The following is a 20,771-nucleotide window of genomic DNA, read 5'->3' as shown; positions in this document are numbered from 1 at the left end:
GTGGGATAAACATTCCTAGCAGAATAAACATCGATCCCTAACTTTAATAAAGACGTTTATCCCACATTAGATGTTTAAAATATTAATATTATTATTTTCATGTGCGTTCTAATAAGTATTTCCGTTTACTCAAAAAAAAAAAAAAATTATATACTTTCACTACTATGCTAATAAACAAAATGTTTTCAGTGACAAATTCCACAACTTTTGAGATGTTATTTATTTTCATTTTGGTTTATCATTGACATTATTTTATTGTCTACATTTACAAATTGTCAGCTCAATGATTGTGAAAAGAAAAAAAAATGGTGACTCTAGACTAATTGTTAAAGGAAACCTTAGAGCATCTACTAATCTTTCTCTTCCTTCTCTTCACAATTTCAAATTTTGAATTTTTGTTATAATCCAAAATTTTAACTACTTAGAAGAATTAAAGAAGAAAATTGAATTTTCCTTAGTTTTTTAAAAGCATTTATGACAATGAGACATGTTTACAACTTTGTAGGCATATTGCTATATTCTTAACACTTTTGTAATGATTTATTCTTTCAATTTCTTTGAAGAAATCATCAAATTATATGATTAAACTGTATGCATTTAAGTTAATTTCTCAATTTGATTATCATTAATTAACTATTTACATTGAGGGCATTTGAGGAAATTAAACTAAGTATAAAAAAATAAATTAAAGTTTACATTTGTATTAGATTGTGTGTGACAAATGACAATTATATTAGCATATAATTGCTTATTTATTTGTTATTAATATTCAATTGCTATTTTTTAGAATAATTTGACTTTCAATCTTTTCTCTTTTAATCTTGCCCCCCCTAAATTAAAATCCTGGCTCCGCCACTACGAGGGTGCAATACGGTAATTAAATATATTTACCAACTGGGTTTATAATACATTATATAATCAGAGTACAACTACAAAAGGATCTAATATTTGTAGTTGTAGACTGTGATTATAAACATCGAATACTAGACACATACAACAAATGTGGGATAAACATCCCTAGCGGGATAAACATCGATCCCTAACTTTAATAAAGACGTTTATCCCATATTGGATGTTTAAAATACTAATATTATTATTTTCATGTACGTTCTAATAAGTATTACTCTTTACTAAAAAAAAAATTATATACTTACCAACTGTGAGGTTAATTGCAAGTGATGATTTAGAAGCAGGTTGATCAGCTACACATGCATCACCGTCCGCATGGTATCCCCCGATGCACGGACAATGATAACTTCCGGGTTCATTAATACAATCTTGATTGCTTTTGCAGTCATTGAGATCTTTAGAGACACATTCGTTAATGTCTGTAATTGTTTAAAAAAAAAAAAAAAAAGTCAATTATAAGTAACTGAGATGTACAATAATTTAAAGCAATGACAAACTATTGAAACCAAAATGAAACGTGTTAGAAAATTGTTAAAAATGTGTTTTGTTGTTTTCTTTCCTTAATTGTTCCTGAAAAAATTGTTCTACAGATATATAAGTAAAATGAAAAATATACCTTGGCAACCCTCTTCGAGGTATGGGTTCCCCTCGTAACCTTTCTTGCACTTGCAACGGTACCCAGAACCGTTGGTGCGACTAGAACAATTGCTATTCGCTCCACATATGTAATTCCCTTTGTTCAGAGCAACTTCTTCACATGTCTCCTTACCAATTGCCCAATCAAGAACCATTGGAAGGGTTCTATTGTTTTGTAGACTGGTTAGATAAGCTGAGGAGAAACTGAACTCGTCGCTTTGGATAATAAAGGCAAAGCTGCATGGATTGACAAACCAGACCTCTTTGTGGCTATTAAAGCTATATGCTGCAAAATTAATATCTCTCAAACCTGTAGGAATATCTATCTGGCAACACCCAATCCCAGAGCAAGTTCCATCTACTATGTTGTGTGTGTTGTTACTACATTTGGACAGGCAGCCGATGGAAAACTGTTCACCGTTGAGAACACCATTGAGGTATGCGTAAGTGTCACAGCCAACTGCCGCGAACTTGTTTTTGGTGACAGAAACTGTGTAAGTACTGGGGACCTGGAGCCACGGTTGAGTGTTATTTGGCAGAGGCGTACCTGACTGGTTGTAACAGTTGATGGAGCTATACATCACGATGTCCATCTCTCCTTCTTCGATGGAAATGTTTGTAACGTTGAGGCTTCCGATCATTGGTTGAGGTTGGCCGTACGAGTTGTTACAGTTGATAAAAAAGTATCCACTTTCTTCTTTCCGGTAACAACCTTCGGTTGTGCCAAAGGGATATGGAATTTTTACATCCCCACAGCTATCGGAGCAGTTAGGCAAGGCTAAGGGATATGCCATTGCTGCGGCTGCCATTGTTGTTGTTGTTAACATCACACCAACCCAGGTGACTTGCACTTGCACAAGCGTCGAATGGAAACCCATAGCCACACTATTTTCCCAGATGAGCGTCTAAAGATTAGTCTTGAAGTTGGTACGTATCAGCTTTCAAGATTGCTGGACTTTTTAAAAGCGCTCACCGCGTAGAAAATTTGTAAAACTATAAAAAAAATTTCCTAATTTTCTGCCCTATATTATAATATATTAATATGGCGCAGTGATTGGTGGCACAAAATTCCTCACCGCGTAAAGACAAAGACCTGTTAACAATGCGAGTCTTTTTTTTTTTTTGAGAAACAACTGCGCGAGTCTTGAATCCAGATGTGCATTTTTATGGACCGGATACTTCACCTCATTGGTAGACCATAAAGTAAACCTTTGACTTTTTTTTTTTTTTTTTTACAAAAAAAAAAAAAAAAAAATTAAGGTAGATGTTGATTTGCTTTACGAGGTCTAAATGTAAACGTGTNTCCTAATTTTCTGCCCTATATTATAATTTATTAATATGGCGCAGTGATTGGTGGCACAAAATTCCTCACCGCGTAAAGACAAAGACCTGTTAACAATGCGAGTCTTTTTTTTTTTTTGAGAAACAACTGCGCGAGTCTTGAATCCAGATGTGCATTTTTATGGACCGGATACTTCACCTCATTGGTAGACCATAAAGTAAACCTTCGACTTTTTTTTTTTTTTACTTGATACAAAAAAAAAAAAAAAAAAATTAAGGTAGATGTTGACTTTGACGAGGTCTAAATTAAAATTAAGACTTTGTTAACTGGTGTCGGCCAGCACTTGATAATGAATCTATCACAAATTTTAATGCAAGAAAATTAGTAAAATTTTACTTTTTAGCGGTAGTTTATTACAAAATAATTTAACTTTTTCTGTCTAAACTAATACACATTTAATACATGTTCAGTTTTTTCTACATCCCTAAAAAAATGTGAATAGTTTATTTTAAATTTTATCACATAAACGGGTGTTGTATGGCACCCGTTAACAGCACCATTAAAATTATACTTACTTAAGTAATACACCAAAACACTAATTAAACGTTTTATTTTTTTTTTTATAAAAAGTATAATTCATGAAGTTGCCTATTAGGGTTAATTGCACGAGGGAATCTTTTTTTTTTTTTTTTAACCCATTGCACGAGGAAATCTATATGCGCACACCCAAATTATTAAAACTTATAATCATTACTTCAATTCTAAGAAAGACTTCATCACATCTAAAATGAAAAAAAAAAAACTAAGAGTGTGTTACAAATCATATTAAAATGTAGTTTAAATCTCCATAAAATAAAATGTAGCTTATATCAAGTTTTAGCTTTTTTTTTTTTTTTTGGTATTATCATGGCCCCATTATACTATCCGTAAGCTATTTTATTGAAAGAAAAAAAAAAAAAAATTTATATAAATTTGAGGGCTTTGCCCAACTTGCATAGGCCACCGTAGTGGTGACCTTGTCAAGCTAAGGCTTGGTCAATTGGAATGAACATGAGACGTGGAGAGGGTGAGATCTTGTTTGCGAGAATAAGTAAATTTGAAAAAATAATAATAATGAGGGTATTAAAAATATTTAATTTAATTTAATAGAAATTGGACATTTTTTTTTAACTTTTTAAAAATTCCTTATGTTATTTATTACATAAAATAATTAAATTCGTGTTTATGCATGAAAAATATTCGATTATAGCGATATTATTAATGTTAAGCATAGGTTATTGAACATATAAAATATTAGTTCGCATAAAAATTGTGTTGTGTTGTAATTATGTTGTCAATGAATAATAAAAAATGTTGTTTGTGAAAACACAATGATCATTGGATTTTCTTACACCAATAATAATAACTAGCCTTTGAACATATGCTCACGTGCGTGCTTAGAGGCTCTTCTATTTTTTTTTTTTTTGGTAAATGTTAATAATTTGCATATATTATAATTTAAGATTACTACATTTTTCCAATTACAAATTTATTTGGGGGTGTGAAGATTGTTATGTGTATATTCGATCATATTATGCATTTCAAAACTACTGATATAGCCATGATAGTGTGTGCTTATATAATTTGCATCTATTATAATTTCGGATTATTACATTTTCCAATCACAAAAAAACCTAGGGGTGTGATGAAAATTATTTCACCTACAAATGCATAATACTCATCATACCCATAGGTTTTTTGTGATTGGAAAATGTAATAATCTAAAATTATAATAAATGCAAATTATATAAGCACACACTATCATGGCTATATCAGTAGTTTTGAAATGCATAATATGATCGAATATACTCATAACACTTATCACATCCCTAGGTAAATTTGCAATTGAAAAATGTAGTAATCTCAAATCATAATAGATGTAAATTATTAACATTTACCCAAAAAAATAGAAGAGCCTCAGAGGCTAGTAGTTCTTAATTATGGTTGTAAAATGATAAAAACACGATTTTTTTTTTCACAATAACTGAAATCAAAACATGATTCCATCTAATAAAGGAAGCACTGAAATTAATTTTGCAAGCTTCTTTTTGGAGCTATTGAGATGAGTATTAAAAGTTCATAATTGTTCATTTTATTTTATATTTCAAAATACGAGTCAAGCTTAAACTCATTTTCAAATCACCGTCATATGCTCGAACTTCGTTTATTTTCCTATCGAACAAGTTTGAATTGGATCTCAATTTAAGGCTTATAGAGAGAACACTTAAACAGTTGATGAGTTTATACTAATTGGTAAGAATTTTTGTAATTTGAGGTATATGACTGGGATAAGAAAAACGATGTCGTTTTGCCTTCCAAAGTGGCATAGTCTGGTTTATGGTAAAAGTTTAGATTGTTAGGGTAGTATATATTCACCTTCAAGGGATATTTTGTTCCTTACCCAGATTTATAAACGAGTCGAGTTCAACTGAATTTTAAAACCTATAATCGTTCATTTAATTTTATTTCAAACACGAGCTGAGTTTGAATTCATCATCACACCATATTATACATTCAATTTATTTTCTCATTGAATAAGGTTAATTTGTAACCTTCTTTATATATAATCTATCACTATAACTAAATTAGTTTTTATCTAATGTATACAAATAATTAATAACTATACTATGGTACATAAAATATTTCATTTGTAAGTTATAAAAATTAAAATCGACAATCTTGTATTGTTAAAAATTATGTATTATTTTCTCTACAAAGTGAATTATTTATATTGTTTTTGGGGTTAATTTTAAGACATTAAGTTATTGAGCTTTTGGGTCTATTAACTCATGTTCAATAAGGTAGTTAAGCCCACTGTTCATTCCCATATTTTAGATAATGGTGGTTACAGTGCATAAGATCATTAGCATTAGGAGTTCTAAAATTCCTAATATCCTATTTTATACCATTAAACCACAAAACAGATGCATTACTCAAGTTGCTATTGCTAAAAAAATTTAGCAACTTGCTAGATTGTATTTATATGCATTATTCTAGCTTGGTTCTAAAATTAAAATTGCTTATTTTATTCTTTCTCTCTCTCTCTCTCAGCCTCTCTCTCTCTCTCTCTCTCTCTCTCTCTCTCTCTCTCTCTCTCTCTCTCTCTCTCTCTCTCTCTCTCTCTCTCTCTCTCTCTCTCTCTCTCTCTCTCTCTCTCTCTCTCTCTCTCTTAGACTTTCAGTATCCATTGGTTTGATATAGGTTCAAGTGGTGATAATTGAGTTTTGGTGTTGGTGGTTTTTGGGTTTTTTGGTAGTGGTCGGTGAACAATGGTATGGTGGTTGTTGGGTTCCGACATGGTTGGTGAACGATGGTATGATGGTTGTCAGCATTGAGATCAGTTGTTTTTTTTGTTTGTTTTTTTCTATGGTTGAGATCAGCAATTGTGGGTGGTGTTTGTCGACGTTGAGATCAACGACAATTGACTTAATTTCCCAATGTATTTTTTGGGTTTGATATGGCTGAGATGGGTTGAATTTTTTTTTGGTTTGCAATGGTGGTGATGGCAGTGGTTTTTCTAGTTGTTGCAACAGAGATTGGAGGTGGGTTTTTTTCTTTTTCTTTTTTGGTTGAAGTTATTTTATTTTATTTCAATGGGTTGTATTCTAAAAAATAAAAATTGAGATGTTGAGTGTATTGTAAAATACTATGATATAATAGATAAAATAACTTTTTAAATAGTAAAATAGAACATTTTTTGTAATCTTAGATGCTAATGCTCAGAGTCACTTAAAAGCTCCTACTCACAAAAAGGAGCTTGAACTAAAATTGTATAGACTCAATTTGATCCACAACCCAAAAAATTCGAACAATGGCCCAATAGGCCCACAACAATAGATTTGTTAGAGAGTGAGTTTGTTACTGAACATTCAATGAGTTAAAAATAAGTTACAGTAGGTTAATTAGTGCTGGAATGGCTAAGATGAACAAGTTGAAAAGAAAAAGACTCGTCGGCCATGCGCAAGGATGGTATGTTCTTATAGATATTTTTCAAACTTATACAAATATTTCAAGTGCTAGGTTACAAAGTGGTTTCTTTTCTGGTTTTTTGATGATCCATTCTGTAATGGAATCCTTCTCCTTTTATACTCCTTTCCCTTCTTTCATCTTAGCCTTCCACGTGTAGATCAGATTGCTAATCTCCTTAATACTTGTCCCATCAGTACCTTCTTGAAGTCTTTGTGGGTAGCTGTAAGGCTAGAGATTACTATTTAGGTATTACTTCCACATTAATACGGCCAATTAGTTAGGTGCAAACCATTCAATGCAGTGGTAGTAGCTTTCTTTTCAGATATTTCTCAATTCTTTACTAACTCTCCTCTCTCCAAGGCTTATCCTCCTTCCAAGCATGGTTGTCCACTTCCTAGTACTTGTTGTGTGGTCAGGCTCTAGGTTTCCACTCTGCTTCCCGAGAAGTTTTATCTCCTTGGACAATATCGCCTGCTTGTCATAACCAGCTCTCATCCTCGGCTTGATAACTTACTTACCTTTACTAACACTAGTTTGTACTCAGGCTCTCCAACGTCCTCGGGCACAGGCCACGGCGTAATACCGAGCCACTTATCCCCATAATAGCCCCTCAAAATTTTGTCCTTTCTTTCCCTCAAGAGAAAAATGGGGTTTCGACCTTGTGTTACTGCACTTCCCACATTTATGACGTTTCGACCTGTGTGAGCGTCTTTTCACCTACAATAAGCACGTTCCTGATGCTTCGGCATCTGGGATGCTTTTGGATTTACTCCGCATGACGCCCTGTCCCTCATGTTCTACGATGTAATGAAAATCTTACGTTAGATATTTTCTATAGGGATTCGAGTGGGAACTTTCCTGCTTACTTTCCCCTCCTATATAAATTGCTTGAAGAATCTAGATGCCCCACTTTTTGAATCTTTAACTCTCAAGAACCAGTCCAATGAGCTCTTTCCTATATTTTTGTAAGTAACCTTTAGCCTACCTACTGATTATTAGGACCTTTTCTTCCTCAGCCTTCTAATTTTCACCTTATTCTTCTAACATCCTCCACTCACGTCTTAAATGGGTAGATTTGCTAACTTGGTAGACACCTTGGAGGGCATAGAGAGCTTTAAGGCCTGTTATAACATACCAGCTGGGGTTTCGATCCGACATTGCCTTCAAGGAGAATGGCATGCCTTGAGATCAGAAGGAGAGTGTTGACACTCCATTTTGCAACCCGCATTTAACCTCACATGAAGGGTAAAAGGGTAATTTTGTATTGGAAATATGCATCTTGATTCTGGTCATTAGATCCTTAATCTCATTTCACCAAAATGATTTTGATGTTGTAACGATCAAATCGACTAGTCATAAGCCCTAATTGGACCATCAAATTGAAAGTTATTATCAAATCAAGTTTTAATGGTCGAGGTGCACTATCACAAATTGAGTCCAACTATATGTGATTATGAACAATTGATTCCAATTGGTTATCATTATAATCAATTTGAGATTAATAGTGTCATAATTTGATTGGTTAGGACTACATTTTATGGTGAGCTTGCATACACCTAATTAATTAGATAGTTAAACATTAATTATTTAATGAATAATTTGTGCAGTTATCTTTTAATTTGAGTAAATTTGGAACCAATTATGTCTGAAATGGGAGTGATTGGAGCCATTTAATGTTAATTGAGAGCTAATTTGGGACCTATTAATATTAATTGTGCTAAAACCATTTTCTAACAAATGACATCTACTCATCATTTCATCGATATCTCTCAGAATATTTTGAATCTGTGAATGAGATTAATTTTTCCAGAAACTAGACATCCTGAGCTTCAATTTAAGCACAAGAACGAGACAATTCCGATCAGAATCGAGTCAAATATGATTTTTCAAAGTTGGATCTATAGGCTGTTACAGCAGTTACAGGAAAACCGAATTTTGGCTTGCTCCTCACTCCCACCAATCTCTCTATTTAATGCACCAAATTTTTCCCAAGGCTAAAATGAGGTATAGGTTCATGATTCTTTGTCAACCCTCATTAGATGGTCTTACATTCATATTTCTTCCACCACTACTATATAAACCCTTCCTCTCATTCATTCCAAAGCACACAAAAAACTCCATCTCTTCTCCTCTCTTGAGTTCTAGGAAGTTGAGTAGTCTTGTCATATCTTGGTCTTCTTGAGACTTAAGATATTGAGTGAGACTCATTCTTCCTCTCCTAAATCTTCTTTTCCTTCACCCTCAAGATCTCTACCAAGAGTCTTCTCCTCCACCATATGGATCTTGCATGAAGGTATAATCCATTTCCCTAACTTTTTTTTTGTGTTGCCATGATGAGAATTTAGGATTAAAGCATGATAGTAACTATTTAAATTCTTTTGAGTATGTTTGAATGTTCTTAAATGTTCTTCAACTGTTCTTGGTTGTTCATCACATATTCATGCATAACACTAGTTTTAATCTTAAATCCACATCAAAAATATGAAAAAACATGTTTGTTTCATAATTCTTTCAAATCATTGAATCTAGGGCATCACAATCCACATACATTCATTAGAATTTATTTTTCAATCCAAATGAAATACTTAATAAATTGAATTAGGGTTTATCACATGCATACACTTTAAATTCAACATGCAAATTGATTGATAACATATTGGATGATGTGATATAAATGTTGGCTACCATAATCTAGAAGACCGGTTTCACAGGGCAAGATGGGTGCCTAACATCTTCCCACTTTATAACATAGTCTCCAAGCTTAGATTAAGGGTTAGTAGATCAAATGTTTATCCATGTAATTTTCGATTTCTAGATTGTAACTAGGAAACAAAGTCATGTACTTTATTTTAGATTGTATCTAGGACTAAAGCCATACAATTTCCTATGATCAATGTAAATTCAATTTCAAATTAATAAAATGAGGAATTTTTCAAATTTGGTTTTCTTATTTATTCCAATAATTAAATAAGTGGCGACTCCATTGTTAAACCCTTAATCTAAAGGGGAAAATATAACTAGTCGAACCTCCATTTTGAGAGGCAACAACACAAATCCACCTATTCACGTGGGTTTGGCCCAATATCATAAAAACGGGCCGGGGGCACGGTCTCTTATAAAGAGGTGGTAATCCTTATGATTGCCTTCATAGAGGGAGGGATAAGGATCCCTATGGGTAGAGTAACTAGGGATTTCTTGATTGCCCACAGACTTTGCCCCACCCAATGTTCCCCAAACATGTTTAGGATACTAAGTAGTGTAGACACCCTCAACGAAAAGATGGGTGTAAACCTCACCCATCACAACGCTAATTGGGTGTATAACTACCAGCTTCTTAAGAGTCAAGGGTACTACCTTAAAACTAAGGTCCTTAAAGTTAGACTCATCTCGTGTCTTTCTGAAACTAACAAGGGCATGGACCAAGATTTTCTAATTATCTCGGGTGAATGGCATGATGGACTTCATTGCCCAACACGAGAGGGGAAACCAAGTGGGGTACTTAGGTTTAGGTTCCCTGTTTTAACAATGCACACTTTACACTAACAATTTCTTGTTCTGCTTCTTGTAGTTCGTAAATTAACTTTTCTTTATTTAACAAATTCCCATTCTAATGACACTTTTATCTTTGGGATTCTTGCAAATAAGCATTTTATAGCCCCCAATCTCAATTTCGTGAACGAGCCCAACTCAACGAGGATACTAAAGTTCGAGATCTTTGTTCATATCGATGGGCAACTACGAGTGGCTCACGTTATTCTTGGGTACAAGCCGATATCCACAATTTTTGAGCCCTCAAATACGTTATCAAAGTAAAGGATCCTTAGCTGCACCAGATTAATATTGCGGTGCCTGGCTTCCTCAGTGGTCCTCCTCCCGCAGGCACTCAACCAGTTGAACTTCCCGTTCAACAAGCTTCTAAGGAAGAAGCTACCTCTTCGCATCCAATCCCAGATGAAGAAGTGACAAAAATAATTGAGGAAGAAGGTTAGTTTGTAACCTTCTTTATATATAATCTATCACTATAACTAAATTAGGTTTTATCTAATGTATACAAATAATTAATAACTATACTATTGTACATAAAATATTTCATTTGTAAGTTATAAAAATTAAAATCGACAATCTTGTATTGTTAAAAATTATGTATTATTTTCTCTACAAAGTGAATTATTTATATTGTTTTTGGGTTTAATTTTAAGATAGTAAGTTAATGAGCTTTTGGGCCTATTAACTCATGTTCAATAGGGTAGTTGAGTCCACTGCTCACTCTCATATTTTAGATAATGGTGGTTACGGTGCATAAGATCATTAGCATTAGGAGTTCTAAAATTCCTAATATCCTATTTTATACCATTAAGCCACAAAACACATGCATCACACGAGTTGCTATTGCTAAAAAAATTTAGACACTTGCTAGATTGCATTTATATACATTATTTTAACTTGGTTCTAAAATTAAAATTGCTTATTTAATTCTTTCTCTCTCTTCTCTCTCAGCCCCTCTCTTTTTCATACACTCAGTATCCATTTCTCTCTCTCTCTCTCTCCTCTTTCAACTCCCTTTCTCTCTCTCTCTCTCTCTCTCTCTCAGCTCTCTCCCTTTCACTCTCCGACTCTAGCTTCTCTTTCTCTCGATTTTAGGTGTCTGGGGTTTTGGGTGCTATTTGGGTGAATATGGATTGGTGGTAGGTTGTGGATTAATGGGTTATGATTTGTGTGGAAATGGGTTTTGGGTCGATGAGTTGCGATTTGGTTTTATATAGGTTCAAGTGGTGATGACTGAGTTTTGGTGTTGGTGGTTTTTGGGTTTTTTGGTAGTGGTTGGTGAATAACGGTATGGTGGTTGTTGGGTTCTGACATGGTTGGTGAACGATGGTATGATGGTTATCAGCATTGAGATCAGTTTTTTTTTCTTTTTTTCTATGGTTAAGATCAGTAATTGTGGGCGGTGTTTGTCGGTGTTGAGATCAGTGACAATTGACTTAATTTCCCAAGGTATTTTTTGGGTTTGATATGGCTGAGATGGGTTGGATTTTTTTTGGTTTGCAATGGTGGTGATGGCAATGGTTTTTCCTTGAAGGTCTGTCCTTGAGGTGGCCATCCAGACTTGACCTCCAACTCCCCTCCCCATCCATACTTCTCCATCTAAATTAGCAGATAAGAAGAGGAAGTGGGATAAGAAAGGTAAGGAGGTAGCCGAAGAGGGTGAAGTTATCTCTCTAAAGAGCTTGAGCCCCAAAAAGAGGCAAAAATAGACAAGGGGGCGCAAAGGAAGTCCTCAAGTAAGGGGTCGATCACAGAGAGGGTGTTTGATCACTGCTCTAGGGTTCAGATTTGGAACCCTCCATTGGAGTTAGGCGGAGCCCCGCTCCTCTTAGATTCCTCCAATAAAGACTTCCAAAAGGGGAAGGCGAGCTACATGGCCGATGCATTGGAGCAGCCTTTACTCTTGCCTCAAGACATGGCCAACTTGAGGACACTAAAGAAACATGAGGTGTTTTTGACTTTGAAAAAAGACTTAGTCATAGTAACTTTTCCAACCCCTTATTTTTGCTAAGCGTACATGCTGTTTTTGCTTTTAGAGGATTCACTTTAACGTTTTTTTTTTTATTTTTTTAATTTATTTTTTATATATAAAGGTGATCCAAGTAACAAATATCGCTGAATAGTGGGTAAATGATGCCCACAAACAATAGAAGGATGAGCAGGGGCTGTGCATAGCTGCCGTTGAAATGCTCGCAGTGGCCGAAAAGAGAATAAAGGACCTCAACACCAAACTGACAAAGGTAGATAGGGAGAGGAAAAGTGTCGAGGTTGCATCGGCTAGGGTCAAGAAACAGGCTAAGGACTAACGCCTGCAACTGCGCAAAACTGAGGACTAGCTTACCATTGCCAAGGAGCAGATAGAGGCTCTGAAGAAGAAGTTGGAGAAGGTAGAAGAGGTTGCGGCTCAAGCTGAGCAGGAAGGCTATGACGTAGGGGTGAAAGAGATAGAGGAAAATCTAAGAGCCCAGGTTACCGGAGTTTGCCAAGGATACTACCTCCAGGTTTGGACTGAGGCGCTAAACCAAGCTGGGGTAGATGCTTCCTCTGAATTAAGGAGGACAAAGAACATTTTCTACCCCCCAGCTTTGCGTATAGCAAGTCCTCCCAACTCCAGGGCAAACATCGCTCTCCAGGCACCTGAGTCTGGCCAAGTTGCTCTCGTTGGCACTCTACCAGCCATCTTTAAACCCCCTAAAGAGCCTGTCTGAGTAGAAATCATGGACAAGGGGAAATAAGCAACTAAAGAGAAATTACCTAGGCCAGCTAAACCTCTTCCCCTGCCCAAGGATACCTTCAAGGAAAAGGGGCAGCCTCAAGCCAAGCATCTGAACAAGCTAAACCTCCTTTAGGCCTCATTTGGGAGGAGGGATGAAATGAAATGGAAAGGAATGAAAATAATAATTTTAGAATATTCTTCCCTTCCCCTATTTGGGAGTTTTAATGGAGGGAATGGAAAACTCATTCCCTTATTTGCGAGTTTAAGTGGAAGGGAATAGAATAAGTAGGAGGAAACATTCATTCCTCTCTATTTCTTTAAAACCTCAAATTTTTATTCCCCCTAAAATTGGGAGGGAATGTAATTAGAATTAATAATTTTTTTACTAAAACTCCCAAAATACCCATATATATTCAACATTATATTTTAAAATAGGGGTTTAATAGTAATATTGTCATAAAATGATTCCATTCCATTCCCTCCATGTTGCTTCCAAACAAGATTACTTACATTCCATTCATTTTCATTCATTTCCATTCTTTTATTTTAAAACATCCAATCAATGTTACTTAATTCCATTCTTTTCCATTCCTTTCCTTTACTTAAATGCATTCCATTCCATTCCCTTATGATCATTCTATTCTATTCTCTTATGAACTCCCAAACGGAGCCTTAATGACTAAGGAGGTTACCAAAGGGAAGGATGTAGCTCCAGCCAAAGTGCCTGAACCCTCTACCCAGCCAGCAATCAAGAACGACCCTCCTCCACCCAAAACTAATTAGGATTTTACTTTTTTTTTTTAAGAATTTCTTTTATATATATATATATATATATTTTAGTAGGTATTCCCTTTGCCTTTTCAAGGCTTTATTTAATGAAAGATGTCAATTTCCTTTACATTACCACTGTTTTTATGTTAATTACAATACTATCTGTTTATTGTTGACTATAGCTTGATTGTCCAAATATAAGCCCCCATTACAAGCTCCTCCAATTAAAGCACAACATTGCTTTTAACCTTGAAAAACATCTAGGCAATTGGTAACCTAAAAACTTAATTTCCATGCAACTAGTAATCTAACAACTTAACTCAGAAATAGGATTAGTGCACCTTAGATGTTCAGCTCAAAATGCTATGTATGATTAAGGCTCCATTCATAACTTCAAACAAATGTGAAGCATTGGTTAGAGAAAACAGGTGTGGCTAGGGCTTTGCTCACCACTTAGCCATGTAAAAAGTATTAATTTATCTAAGGTATGTGGTTTGAGGAACCAGACATGACCAATGTTTTGTTTAACATATAAATGAATAGGAAGTGTTGATTTACCCGAGGCATGTGGTCTGAGGAGTCAGACATGACCAAGGTTCTGTTTAACACTTAAATGAATAATTTGAAGTGTTAATTTACCCAAGGTATATGGTTTGAGGAACCAGGCATGACCAATGTTCTGTTTAACACTTAAAAAAATAATTTGAAGTATAAATTTACCCAAGGTATATGGTCTGAGGAACCAAGCATGACCAAGATTTTGTTTAACAATTAAAGGAATAATTGGAAGTATTACTTTACCCCAGGTATGTGGTTCGAGGAATCAGGCATGACCGATATTCTGTTTAACACTTAAATGAATAAGAAGTATTAATTTATCCAAGGTATGTGGTCCGAGAAATTAGACATGAACGAAGTTCTATTTAATACTTAAATGAATAGAAAGTATTAATTTACCCAAGGTATGTGGTTAGAGGAACCAGGCATGACTGAGGTTCTATTTAATACTTAAATGAATAGGAAGTATTAACTTATCCAAAGTATGTGGTCTAAGGAACCAGACATGACCAACGTTCTGTTTAACATTTAAAAGAATAATTGGAATAAAATATATAACAGTAGAAATAGAAAATGGCAGGATTGCCTTTCATTAGTAATAATACCTTTGTAGATTATTTACATTCCATGAACGTAATACAACATTTTCATCTAAATCTTCCAAAAAGCAGGCACCTATACTAGCCACTAAGGTGATGTGATATGACCCCTCCCAATTGGGCCCTAACCTTCCCCACGATGGGTTCTTTGCAATACTCACTACTTTTATCAACACCAAGTCACCTGGTGCTAATGGCCTCGCCCTCACACCAGTATCATACCAGTGTTTAAGTTTTTGCTGATAATACGCTAGTTGAACCATGACTGCTTTTCTTCGTTCATCAACCAAATCTAAACTTTTCTCCAATAGCTAATCATTATTGTCTGGGGTGAACAAGCTTGTCCTAAGTGTTGGAAACCTAGCCTCTAGAAGGATCACGGCCTCGAACCCATAGGTCATTGAAAATGGTATTTCCTTAGTTGACCAACGAGGAGTAGTTTGATATGTCCAAAGAACATGTGGTAGCTCTTCCATCCATCTACCATTTGCTTCATCTAACCTCTTCTTAAGCTTATTCACTATGACTTTGTTGACTACTTTAGCTTGTCCATTTCCTTGCGGATAGGTTGGAGTTGAATATCTGTTCCTAATGCCTAGTTCACAGCAGTATCTCTTGAAGGCTTTACTGTCAAACTGGAGCCTGTTGTCCGAGATGAGGGTGTAAGGAATCCCAAATCGAGTAATTAGTTCCAACTATAAGCCATCTTCGGTTTCCTACAGCCCTAGGAAATGGTCCTACAATATCCAAGACCCATTGAGCAAACGGCCATGGACTAGACAGAGGATTAAGTACACCTCCAGGCTAATGAATGTTCGGAGTGAATCTCTGGCATTGATCACACTTTTTAACATACTTTTGCGCCTCTTTTTGTATACTAGGCCACCAATACCCTTGGGTAAGAGCTCTATGTGATAACGATTTGCCCCCCGTATGATTTCCATATATCCCCTAATGCAACTCTTCCAAAAGTGGCTCCACTGCCTCGAGATGAACACAAAGTAAGTATGGTCTAGAGAAGGAGTGTTTGTACAACTTTTGCTCCTCGGATAACCAAAAATGAGGAGCTTTCCTTCGTATTTTTTCTACCTCCCCCTTCTCGTGAGGCAAAACACCTTCTTTAAGAAATAGAACTAAGGGATCCATCCAACTAGGTCCGACCCTAATTTGGTGAACTTGGACTTTGTCCTTCTTCTCCTTGGCAGGCCTATGCAGATCCTTAACAAGTATGACCCGAGGTAGATCTTGTCCAAAAGAGGTTGCCAGAGTTGCCAAAGAATTAGCATGTGTATTCTTGCTTCTCAGGATTTTTTGTATGGTGAAAAACTCAAAACTTGACTGCAAACGCTGAGCTTGATTCAAATACCCCTGCATTCTCAAATCCCTAGCTTCCAACTCTCTCTTTACTTGTCCTATGATTAACCTTGAGTCTGAGAACACTTCATCAACTTTTCCTCCCATCTTCTGAACCGTAGCTATCCCTATTAGTAGAGGCTCATATTCAGTTTCGTTGTTCGTGGCCGAGAAGCATATCCTTAAGGATTTCTCAATGGTGATTCTGTTCAGGGACACTACTACCAACCCCACCCCGGATCCCCTTTGATTTGCCACACCATCAATATATAACTTCCAATGTAAGGGCCCCTGTAGAGAAATTGTCAAAACTTGCTTTCCTTCTAATCTGTGTTCCTTGACCTTTACCTCTATTGGAGATGCAGTAAACCCTGCCACCAAATTCGCAAGAACTTGCCCTTTAACTGAGGTACGAGGCATGTACTTTTATGTCAAATGCCTCCAAGATCATCCCCCACTTGGCAATTCTTCCCGTATAATAAGCTTTTGTAGCAACGACTACAAAAGGAGTTGAGTTAAAACCACAATTGTATTGGCTTGGAAGTAGTAGGGGAGTTTTCGCGTAGCGTGCACCACAGCCAAAATGGCTTTCTCTAAGGGTAAGTAACGAACTTCAGCTTCATGTAACGACTTACTTACATAATAGACTAGACTAGACTAATTGCATGAGAGGCCACGATAATGTAGGCAAAAAGGACTTCTTCCTTTTTGGGTCTGGACATAATGGGTGGCCGAGAAAGGTAATCCTTCAACTGTTGAAAAGCGAGGGCATATTCTTCATTCCATTCAAACCCTTTTCACTTGTGGAAAAGTTGGAAAAATGGCATACATCTATCTACGGATTCAGAGATAAATCTATTCAAGGCTGCGGTTATTCCAGTAAACTTTTGCACTTCTTTGGGATTCTGAGGAGGTTGTAATTCATTGATTGCTTTAATTTGATCAGGGTTAACTTCAATCCCATAGTGGGTGACCATATAGCCCAAAAAATTGCCTGAGCTTATGCCAAAGGAACATTTAGAACCATTAAGGCGTAATTTATGCTTTCTCAATACCTCAAAGACACTTTCGAGGTCACCCACATGCTCAACCCTACCTTGCTTTTCGCCACCATGTCATCAATGTAATCGTCAATATTCTTGTCAAGCTGAGGTTCAAACATTCTAGTCATTATCCTCTGGTAAGTAAACCCTGCATTCTTCAATCCAAAAGGCATCACCTTATAATGATAATTCCCAGTGGGCATTACAAAAGCAGTCTTCTCCTGGTCGGCCAAAGCTAATGGTATTTGATGGTACCCTTGAAAGGCATCCACTGATCACCGCGTCTACTAACTGGTCTATTCAGGGTATTAGGAAGGGGTCCTTAGGGCAAGCTTTGTTTAAATCTGTGAAATCTACACACACTCACTACTTCCTATTCTTCTTTTTCACCACCACCGTGTTGGCCACCCATTCTAGGTAAAAGACTTTTTATATTGCCTTGCACGCTTAAGCTTTACCACCTCTTCTTTAATAGCCTCAGAATGTTCTTTAGAAGAGCGCCGATGTGGTTGTTTTTTAGAGGTAACAGATGAATTGACATTTAAATGATGACAAATGAAATTCGGATCCACCCTAGGAGCTTCATAAGTACTCCAAGCAAACATATCAACATTCTTTCTAAGGAAAATCACATGCTCTTGCTTCTCTTGAAGAGGCAGCTGAACTCCCACTTGAAAATATTTGTCGACATCAATATCGATAGTAACCTTCTCTAGCTTCTCACATCTCACTCCTTTAGCCACAACGTCTGAGGATGTTTCTGTTTCCTTTGATTGGTACAAAGCCCTTTTTGTGGTGGCCAAGGATTCACCCTTGAATTGGTGCCTAATAGCCGCAACTAGGCATTGCCTAGCCATAGTCTGACTTCCAATCAACTCCTCGATTTGGTCCTTCAAGGGATACTTCACTTTCAAATGCAAAGTTGAAGAGACAGCCCCCACGGCAAGAAGCCAAGGTCTTGCCATGATAGTAGTATAGGGGAAATACGCATTGACCACAATGAAATCTACTTCAATAACCTTTGACCCTACTTAAGCAGGCAGTCTGATCTAGCCCTTTGGGATAACTGTCTTCCCATAAAATCCCACTAGAGGGGAATCATAGCTGACCAAATCCTTGGGTTTCAACTTAAGTCCCTTGTACAGGTCAGGATACATAATCTCTACCCTATTGCCCTAATCCACCAAACTCTTCTCACATCATACCCCCCTATTCGAAGGGTGACCACTAAGGCATCGTCATGCGGTTGATAAGTTCCAATTTTATCCTCATCAAAAAAGCTTAAAGCTAGTCAGACTTCCATTTTTCCTCGCTTAGACTTAGGGATTGAATCCTCAGCGTGTGGTTTTTCTATGGACATAACACTTGATGGATATGCGCCATTCTGACCTGGGGTGGCGAGAATAACACTGATTGTTCCTAGGGACGATCTTGAGGAAGCATCCCTCTAGTGAGCCAACCTGGGTTGGCACAGGAACTACTTTAGCTTCCCAATTTTGACTAACTGCTCCAGGTAGTCACGTAAAGTTTTACAATCTTCTGTAGTGTGTCCTCGGTCCTAATGGTATTAACAATGAAGACTTTGATTATGCTTCATAGGATCTCCTCCTATCTTATTCGATCACTTGAAATATGGCTCATTCTTTATCTTTTCAAGGATTTGGTGTACAGGCTCCCTAAACACTATGTTAACTACCTAGGCAATAGTGTGCCCAATATGTCCAGCAAAATCTCTTTTAGGCCAATTGCCATTATATCTCTCCGACCTAAAGTCTCTTCAGTCAGGCGGGATTACCTTCGCCTTCCCCTTCCCTTGCTACTGATCCTCTTCAACTTGTATATACTCATCAATTCGATCCATTAGCCAACGCATGCTTCGAGCAGGCTTTATAGTTAAGGATTTCCTCAAATCTTGCTTAGTGGGTAGATCGACCTTAAATGTCCTTATTGCTACATCCTCAAAATCTCCATCTATCTCGTTAAACATCTCCCAGTATCTATCTGAGTAGGTATTCAGAGTCTCACCCTCTCGCATAGCCATATATAACAAAGAGTCTAAAGGACGAGGAACCTACTACAAGTGACAAATCAGGCCCCAAAGACCCTGGTAAGCTCTTGAAAAGAGCTAATTGATCCTTCCTCCAACCCATCAAACCATCTTATTACAACTGACCCCAAACTAGATGGGAATACGTTGAACATTAAGGCCTCATTCCTTAAATGAACAACCATTCTCTAGTTAAAATGACTAACATGCTCCACCGAGTCTGTCCTACCATTATACATGGTAAACATTGGCTGCGTGAACTACCGAGGAAGCTTTGCCATCTTAATCCTCCTTGTAAATGGTGACTTTGAGATTTGAAGCAAAGTCTTGCTCATAGTGTCATTCTCTAAGCCTTTATAGGCCGGGCTTCTACTCCTTTGCCTATAATGGTGTTATTCATTATAAGAGAAAGACTCGCTGAGAGGGGTCCTTGATCTACATCTATAACTGTTATCATCATCAGATTGAGACCCTAAGCTCGATGGAGTCCCCCTCTTTTGCTTACGGCTTAACTTCCTACGTAAATGATCTATCTCTAGTTGCAAGTTTTTGGTATCCTCCCCATGAGACACATGGCTCCCACTTCTAGACTGACTCCTACTGGTGTGAGTTGTGTGCACACTAACTTCATAATTTCTCCTTTGTTTAAGATTAAGAAAATGATCTTGACGTTGCGATCCCACAGATTCTTCTCGGTTTGGGCCTAAACCCACCATGATTGAACAAGCTCAAGAATGTTTAACTCCCTATAGACGACACTAGTTGTATGGACTCAATTTGATCCACAGCCCAAAAGATTCGGACAATGGCCCAATAGGCCCACAACAATAGATTTGTTAGAGAGTGCGTTTGTTACTGAACATTCAATGAGTAAAAAGTAAGTCACAATAGGTTAATTAGCGTTGGAATGGCTAAGATGAACAAGCTGAAAAGAAAAAGACTCCTCAGCCATGCCTGAGGATGGTATGTTCTTATAGATATTTTTCAAACTTATACAAATATTTCAAGTTCTTAGTTACAAAGTAGTTTCTTTTCTGGTTTTTTGATGATCCTTTCTGTAATGGAATCCTTCTCTTTTTATATTCCATTGACTTCTTTCATCTTAGCCTTCCACGTGTAGATCAGATTGCTAATCTCCTTGATACTTGTCCCATCAGCACATTCTTGAAATCTTTGTGGGTAGCTGTAAGGCTAAAGGTCACTATTCAGGTATCACTTCCACATTAATGCTGCCAGTTGGTTAGGTGCAAAGCATTCAATGCGGTGGTAGCAGCTTTCTTCCCAGATATTTCTCAATTCTTTG

General features: G+C 36.6%; 1 protein-coding gene across 1 annotated transcript; it reads right to left on the bottom strand.

Annotated features, from left to right (window-relative positions):
• Positions 1-935: 935 nt before the first annotated feature.
• Positions 936-2,506, bottom strand: LOC112008483 (wall-associated receptor kinase 2). The gene is made up of 2 exons (XM_065768866.1): positions 1,526-2,506; positions 936-1,328 (listed from the first exon to the last, which is right to left on the bottom strand). Exons 1-2 carry the CDS (start codon positions 2,421-2,423, stop codon positions 1,111-1,113), a joined length of 1,116 nt encoding a protein of 371 aa, XP_065624938.1. The 5' UTR covers positions 2,424-2,506; the 3' UTR covers positions 936-1,110.
• Between the last annotated feature and the right edge of the window lie 18,265 nt (positions 2,507-20,771).

The sequence above is a fragment of the Quercus suber genome, unplaced genomic scaffold (assembly GCF_002906115.3).
Source record: "Quercus suber isolate HL8 unplaced genomic scaffold, Cork oak 2.0 scaffold_1010, whole genome shotgun sequence".
Classification (NCBI taxonomy): Eukaryota; Viridiplantae; Streptophyta; class Magnoliopsida; order Fagales; family Fagaceae; genus Quercus; species Quercus suber.
Note: the sequence above shows the minus strand (reverse complement) of the source record. Positions and strands in the feature narration are given on the sequence as shown.

Bases quoted from the DNA above. Each gene is read 5' to 3' on its own strand.
- LOC112008483 (XM_065768866.1), bottom strand. From the start codon at position 2,423: ATGGGTTTCCATTCGACGCTTGTGCAAGTGCAAGTCACCTGGGTTGGT. The intron at 1,329-1,525 runs GTATATTTTTCA...AAACAATTACAG, and splicing joins CCTCGAAGAGGGTTGCCAAG to ACATTAACGAATGTGTCTCT.